This window comes from Ambystoma mexicanum, chromosome 2q (genome assembly GCF_040938575.1).
Source record: "Ambystoma mexicanum isolate Mex_15411 chromosome 2q, UKY_AmexF1_1, whole genome shotgun sequence".
Taxonomy (NCBI): domain Eukaryota; kingdom Metazoa; phylum Chordata; class Amphibia; order Caudata; family Ambystomatidae; genus Ambystoma; species Ambystoma mexicanum.
The window spans coordinates 684,466,813-684,474,973 of record NC_090924.1 but is presented as its reverse complement, the minus strand read 5'-3'; the positions used below and the strand labels follow the sequence as shown (position 1 = coordinate 684,474,973).

The window sequence follows — 8,161 nt, the reverse complement described above, 5'->3', positions numbered from 1 at the left end:
AGGGGGGGCTAAGTGGGTTTAGGTGTATTGTTTAAAGGTTAGAGGGAAGGGGCGGAATATAGGGGGACAGGTAGGAGAGGACCTTGGGAGTTTCTGGAGAGGGTTAAGGAGGTGGCCAGAAAGGATAGGGTACTGAGGAAGGTGTTACTAGTGGTGTGGGAAAGGTTAGGAGGTTGGAACTCATTCAATTAGGAGGGGTGCAGCATCTGTAGGTACCAGGCTGGGCTATTCAGAGGAGTAGGGAAGGTTGGGTCGCTGGGAGTAAGGGAGATACAAAGGGTATGCCGGGGACCGGGTCAAACGGAATGTCGTTATAAAATTTTTCAGTAGGTAGCAGGAGTGTTGCATTTATTAGGATGTTGTTGATTTGTAAGTGATTTTGTAATTTCTTTTTCAGATGCTGCTAGGAAGTACGGTCGGATGTCAAAAATCTGGTTTTTGGGGACATTCTAGGGTTAAGTGGGCGGGGAAAGAAACTGAGGAAAGGGTTGTTGGCAGGCAACTGGGGTGCAACTATAAAGATGTTGTGGTAAGATGGTCCGGGTTTGGGGGGACTGGACTGGGATCAGTTGCTTCCTATGTTGGCTGGGTTGAGGGAAATCTATGGGCCACCAGTTGGGGGCGGGGGGGTTAGTCTGGGTGGGGAAAATGAACCGATAAGGGATACGGGTCTGGCTCTTTTCAGGAAAATAAAAAGGGTTTTTTGTTATGGGTCCGACAAGTGTGGCCTCAAGCAACTGTATGGGGGACTAAGTGTTTGCCACAGAGAGTTGGGAGGGGAGCAAGAAATGTGGGTCCGATAGAGCGGGCAAGGAAGGGGATAAACAGAGAGATGGTAGAATTTTGGACATCGGTGTCAGTACAGGTTTTGGACCGTAAGGAGATTGTTTAGAAAGGATTGATGAGATTTAGAGAGGATGGTAAACTTTCCGGTTTGGGGAACAATCATTATCGGGCGGACTTGAGCTCTTGGCTGGGAGATTGGTTGAGGAGTTGGAGGTAGGAAAATTGGTGGGGTGGGGGGTGGGGCAGAAAGAACACCTCGGGAGAGGGTTTTTCTGGTGCCGGGGCATGGCCCCTTTTGATGTGGGGGGAGGGAAGCACAATGGGGGAATGACACGGGAAAGGATGGGGTGGCGCTGTTTGCACAAGCGGGCCACCACGGGGGAGCAGGTATTGAGCCTGGAGGGGCATGGCCCCGGAAAGAAAGCGGGACGCCTGGAAAAGGGGTAAGGAGACGGTAGGGTCCAAGGGATAGTTAGGGAGGAAATGGCTTTATTTAATTATTTAATTGTTGGGTAAAAATCAGAATGGTTAATTATTTATTTGGTTGTTTAAAATATGTCTTTAGTTTGTAAGGCCATGGAGCCAGGTAAGCGTTTAATTGTAAGCTTTGGCCTGTCACATTAAAGCGACCTTTTCCACTTTTACATGAGTCTGGGTTTTTGTGCAGTAAGCCAAAAGGGTAGCTGGGCCTGGCAAGAAGAAGAAAGCCCACGGGAATCCAAGTGCTGCCATCTTTGAAAGTCATAGGCACTGTGCAAGTGCTGTTAGAAATGTACAAAAAGCACATTTTAATTTGCACGAAGGCAGATTTTCGGCACCATGGAGATTGCAGGAAGCTCATGTCCCTCCTATACCCTCGACAGAACCCTACACTGCCACCATGTGGCCCTTTCATGGCTTTTAACAGCTCTGTATCAGCGCTCTTTCTCTTTGTCGTTCTTGTTGGTTTTGCCCTTCCTTACCATTCTGTCCCTCCGTAGAACTTGAAAGCAGCATTAGCATGGATTAAGCGCTATACCGTCAACCAAATATGGATGCCTCCTTTCCATCTTCTCCCTCCTGTCTTTTTACCCAAACCTCCCATTGCTCCTCTTCAAGCTCAGTCCGTTCAGGCAGCCATTAAAGTTTCCACTGCCGACATCTTGCACTGGGAGAAATATTTTGAGCCCTATTTTAAAGCATTAGCTGATTAATTCACAAGCAATCCTAGGACCAACTGGAGACGTTATTGGTAAAATCAGAGATAAAAGTACACGAAGAAAGTCCCACATTTTATTAAAAAGTTACAAAAGAAAGAAAATGCCACCTCTGTTGTGAGAAAAAGCATAAATAATGAATGTTCAGTCTATTGGTGATGTTGGATGATTCCGACACGTTTCTATATCTGTCATCATGGCGGCCATCTTGTCTTCATGCGCTGAACCTACAGTTTATCTGTACTTGGAGGTCAAGACACCGGACACTGCTGCCAGGAATTTGTCCCAGGCAGCCTGGGCGTGGGGGGTGAAGTCATCTGGGAAGTGGGCGGCCAGGACAGTCTGGATACAGTGAGAGAGCAACTGAAAGAGAAAAGCATCACGTGAGCAGCATTAGCATAAAGAAAGTATATCTAACAGTAACCAGCTGAACATTTGTCTCCAAGATTTCCCCGGGATTCAGTCTTCTTAACAGATTTCTGTGCAGTAGTGTCAAGAAGCAACCAAAATAGCAGAATGTGTTCTATGCGAAGGCATTTTACATTATTTTGTTAAAGTGCTAACGGTGCTGTGGTCCACTGCAACGGTCCCTTCCATTGAATTTGGTAGAAAGAAAGACCCGGTCAGAGAGCGCTATAATCGTTAAACACGCCAATGAAGTTGTGAACAATTGTATTCTTTCTGTGATGCTATCAACTGGACCAGCAGCTTCACTGCAGGGCATTGTTCCCTGCTTTAGACATCAGGCATTAGGAAGTAAATATTTCAATGACTTGAACCCTTTGCCTCTGCCTGACAGTCACTTGTTCATGTTCTAAAGCCTCATGTATTAAGGTGCTTTGTTTCATTTTAGGAACGTTGTAGAGAGTGCTGCGCCGCTGACATTCAAAATGGCGCACGTTAGGGCTTCATTCTCGATTTTCAGGATGTGTCTAGTGGTTAGGAGGAATATTATTTTTGAGTGCAGGTAAAATGTTCGTGTGGCGGAATTCAAGGTTTCAAGGGATGCAAGATATAGAATTTCATACATTTTTCCTCTACGTTTGTGGCTGTGGTGTGGTTTGGGCTCGTGGTTGTCCACGGTTGCGGGTGAAAGGTGAGGGTGGTTGGGATGGGTTACTGTCCTACCATTCTTTTGAGCATTCCAGAGGTAAGTGGGCTGGCACGTTTGACCACTCAGCTGTTGTCGTATCCTGGGTGGTGTGTTGTTCCAACAGGTCTGAATGTAAGTGGTAGCACATTGTCAAAAGGGGCCTCCTGCAGGGGAGTATACAGCATTGCAAGAGTCTGGGGGAGAGCCAGGAAAAAAGTCCTGCTACTTTTACCCCCAAATTCAGTGTACGCTATTCCATACGGTACCATTCGCATCCCCAATAAACTTTTTGGTAACTTTAGTAGAAGATGGCATTTTAACACATACATATAAAAAACCCAAAAGAACGGCAGGAGCATTACAGTTGCTGGAAACCCATCAATTACAGCTCTGTCCAGGCTATGTGGGGCAAAACACATGCAAACCTCCTAATTTGCATATGGATTGCACTAACTGAAGTGACTTCAGAGAAACGGACATTGCAAGGCGCATCCTCAGGCTTTGAGACTTGCAGGCACCATGAAGTGCCTTTAGAATAAGTTGCCATAAGTAAGCCAAGTGGCAAATAACTTTGTGCTGCAAACTACCTAAATTGCACTATTATAATATATGGAGTAACTCTATAGTCATTAGGAATTTAAAAAACAATAGCATAACGTATTAACGTACGTTATGAATTGAAGCACCTACCGAGCTGCAGATAAGGCACAATTGGGCTTGATTCTCAGAATCAGGCCCAGTACGTTCACATGATTTGTGCAGGATCACACACTTTGGTTCAATATGGAAACCAGGATGTGGACAATTTAAGCAACTGAATACATCTTCCCAGGTTTAGTCGATATAGATATTTATTAAGGTTTTGCTTTGCATTTCATGTGCTTAAATAATACTTTATAGCAATCCCTTGGAAGCAAACCACATTACATAATAAACTATTCTTTCATAATAAACTAACTATATACTACATAAAACCTTAAAGAAACATGTTGAGCAATAAGATTATGGCTTTAGTTTTATTCTCCCCATCCTGGATGCAAAGTCACAACAGCATCATGCAGATCAATGTGAGCCTTACACACCCCCTTTGGGTTTTAAAGCCATAGTCATTATTTCATAAAGCGTGCAGCATTATGCACCCTTCTCACTTCTGATCACCCCCATTTACATTTCTTAAGTGACAAAAGTCCCTGCTAATAGTTCCCCCTCCCTCCGGCAATGCATCAGTTCGCTGGGAGAGCTGCTCTGCTGCCTGGAGCTCCAATTTACACACAAAATTGTGAGCCCTGGTAAGGTCAAAAGGACAGGGTTGGTCCGACATCCTGCAGATCCGGTCACAGGTAGTCTGAAGAAAAAGGGGGACTTTTGCCATCCCTCTGAGGGGGGTCTGCAGATCGCATGACCATCCTGTCATTTCAGAACATTTTCCTGCCAGCGGGACACCTTTCCCATTCAGCACCCTAATTTTCACATACAAGAGCCACTGAGGGGGCCGTGCTAACCCCCTCTAGCCCCTACGCCTCCCGCTCGATACACCACTGGTCCTTGTATTGGCAAATATATACGTTTATTGTTTCCGAGCCTTGCCAGCCACCCAAGTCCTAGAACGGCAACATGCACACAGGCATCTCCTAAACTAACCTCCCTAGAATTTTTCAACCACATCGACTACAGTCAGCAAGGGCGTCCAACCAAGGAAAAGCGCATTGAGGACACACAGGTGGGGAAAAAGCGCTACATAAAAAAACAAATACAACACAATACAATATAACCCACTCACCCAAAGCTCAAATTTCTGCATACTTATATCACACTAAAAACCACACAACCACTTCTCGCACAGCAAACCGCACAAACTTCACCACACTGCAACAACAAAGAATCAACACATAAGTCACATCAACAGCACACAAGGACTTGCATCGATCTCATATTCATACCCAAGCTCAGCTAACGGTGACAACCGAGCTGACGCCGCCAACAGGACACCACCTTCTCACTTTCCTACGCCCTCTTCACCCAACTAATCCAACCCCGCCTCCTTGTTTTACAGAACTGCCAGAGCGCCTGGGTACCAATTCCATTGGTGATGGTGCGCTAGATAAATACCTTTAACATAATATAACATAACATAACATAGCTTAAAAGCAGCCAAGGCCTTTTCCCAAACTCTGAAGATCACGTGTTCTTGAAAATTAATAATGGCCTCCTATGGTAGAGGATAGATCTGTGGAAGGTGGGATGCAAACCTAAGAAACCACTGATGCTCGCAGACGTCCTACTCCTGATGCTCGGTGTTTGGTTACATTCACATAAGTTCGGTGCATGGTGATCTGGACTCACCTGGAAGTTTCCGGGGTCCACCCTCAGGTTGTAGGCGTGCAGGTCGCTCAGCTTGGACAGCCCCATGTCGAGGTCATCAATGTGCTTGGCGGCTTCACCGATGGCGCTCAGGACCTTGCCGCCATGTCGCTTCACGTCAGCAGAGCCCGGGCTGAGGTCGAAGTGCTTGAAATAGGTCTTAGTCTGGCCGAAGCCTGCGAACAGCCTGGGGGGGGGGGACAGGGACATCTTTAGGGGAACTGCAGTAAACTGCAACTCGACAGGCATTTCACATTCACAGTTGATATTCTCAGCTCTCTAGGAAAGTAAACACGTGTCTGCATTGTGTTGTTCATTGTGGGTATTTAATGTTTCTTTTGTTGTGACTGCTGTGGTAGCCCCTCACTTTAGCCAGAGAGAGTCTGACGCAGGACCCACCCCATCCCCCTTTAACCTCTGTAAGAACCACACTGCATGGCTCTGCATGTCTCATGCATGTTGGATAACAGCTGACACTCTGGCCTCTCACTCTGAGATCAACCAGAGAGAGGGACCATGAGGGGCCTAATTCACAAGTACTAGGGCACCTGGAAAACCTGCATGATGAACCTTTTTGCAGATGTTATATCCAAGACAATGTTCAGGTCACATTAATCATAAAGTTTTCCCAGGTGTTAAATGCAGACCGTGCGCTTGGCCAAGCCACGTGCACCCACAGCCATGACCTAACCAATGCATAGGATCCCAACCCCAATGCAGGAGGGAGGAGGGCCTCTCACCCCGAGGAGCCTTAACGGCCCTATCACAGTGAAACAAGCATTGGCAATGCCAACAGTTTGGGCTTTTGGGTAGGCACTTGCCAGGCACTGCCGTAGTGGCATCAACTGGCCATTGATGGCAGCAGCTGCAAAATGTAGTGAGTACTTTGGCATCTAATAGCAGTGCCTGGCAATTGCCTACTACTTATACAGAAGCCAACTTTGTTGGCTTTTCCAATGCTTGTTTCATTGTGAAAGGGCCGTTGAGGCTCATCAGGGTGAGATGCCTTCCTCCCTCCTGCATGGGACAGGGCTTCAGTGAATAGTGCTTATAAATCTAATGGCTGAAGGCAGACATAGATTGGTCATTTTTATTACACCAGTAGCGTGTTTCTAGCCTTATGAATAAGACTGCTTTGGAAAAACACTGGCAGGCACTTCAAGTGCACAGTTTGGTGGTAAGGCTTGTTTAAAGCGAGCCCAAAGAGTTGCCATGAGGAGCTGTTTTGTGCCGGGAGGGGCAGGAACTGGGCAGGAATGGCCATAGGGATTGGCATGACCATGGGCAGTCAGTGGGTGGGCAAATAAACCCAACAGCACCATTAAGCTTTGTGTCCCTCCTCATTTGCCGATGCTCCCTATCTGCCCGCTAATGCAATAGTGTAGGCCTGTACGTGGCTCTGCCACCTAATAGCCCAAACAGAAAAGTTCTCCTGAAGGATTGGCATCACATGGGACAGCGACAGTTCTTACCACTCCTGGCTTTACCAAGAGCAGTAAATGCACAGAAGGGTCAGAAATGGCCATTAGTTCAATGCACTTCCCCGTGCACCCGCATCACACAGGCACAGGGGGTGAGTGATTCCTCTGCGCACGGAAAAGCTCTTGAGATTTTCCAATCCAGCTGCACTCATTCTCCTGCCCGTGGAGAATGGTTTCAGGGTTTTTCACTCAAGTGAGGGAGGTGTGCTTCAGCATCTCTTCCACTTGCCTGCAAAACAGGCTGGAGAATCAGGCCCAAGCTTTCTATGACATGATGCAAAACCATGAAAGGAGGCTATTGCGATAGCGCCCATTATATAATGTATCAGAAACCAGGAACTCTGCCAACACACTCTACCTGGGCATGCATGCAATCTATAGGCAGTGAGGGCCGGCCTACATAAAAATAAAGCACCATGTGGCAGAAGAGTTATCAAAATATGTTGGCTTAGCCAGTAACGACCTTAACCTGGGACCCTTTACACCCCCAACTGGTAGAATTAGTAACTTTTCAGACATGCCTCCCTCTTGAAAGCCTTTACCTGTCGAGGGCTTCGCCTCCGAGGGTATCGGTGTGGCCGGCGATCTTGCCCCAGAGGGCGACGACGAGGGCCTTGTCTTCAGCGGTCAGAGTCATCTTGATGGTTGTGGAGCTGGGGGGCCCTGGGTCAGCAGGAGATGGCTGGTGAAGGCAGTCGGTGCTGTAGGCCGGTCAGGCCCCATTTTAAAGGGGTCTGGGGGCTCGGGAGCTTGGCAGAGATCCACGTCATTGGTCATTCTTGGGTTCCACCCAAGGTGGGGGGCTATCTTATCTCCCTGGCACAATGCCAGGCAGGGGGTGGGTCTTTGCAGGATGACTTGCACAGAGGCCTTATCTGCAATGGCTGCCTGGTGAGTGATTGTGCAGGTCCCATTTGCCTGCAGGGAAAGGATCCGGGCCTTTCCTGCTGGTGCAGGGTGGGCCAGATCACTGAATGGGACACTCTGGGGCTAAACTGTCTCTGTACCTTCTGGAGTAGAGGGCTCCCTGTCACCACGCAGGAGGCATTGGTTGACTTTGCATGTGGCTATAATGTCACCTTGTAGCTAAAGCAAAAGCACATATTGAGGTTTTCAAATCTGGGCCATATTACCAATGAAAACAAATCCTGACTCGCAGGAAATCTTTATCCAAGTGTAGGGTTGAGTTGGTGGAACACACAGCAAAAATGTCGCGCCTTGAAACACTTGTGCATAGGCGCGTT

General features: G+C 47.5%; 1 protein-coding gene across 1 annotated transcript; it reads right to left on the bottom strand.

Moving 5' to 3' along the window:
* Positions 1-2,044: 2,044 nt before the first annotated feature.
* On the bottom strand, positions 2,045-7,611 carry LOC138569010 (hemoglobin larval subunit alpha-like). Its single transcript, XM_069646737.1, has 3 exons — positions 7,460-7,611; positions 5,419-5,623; positions 2,045-2,345 (listed from the first exon to the last, which is right to left on the bottom strand). Exons 1-3 carry the CDS (start codon positions 7,552-7,554, stop codon positions 2,217-2,219), a joined length of 429 nt encoding a protein of 142 aa, XP_069502838.1. The 5' UTR covers positions 7,555-7,611; the 3' UTR covers positions 2,045-2,216.
* Between the last annotated feature and the right edge of the window lie 550 nt (positions 7,612-8,161).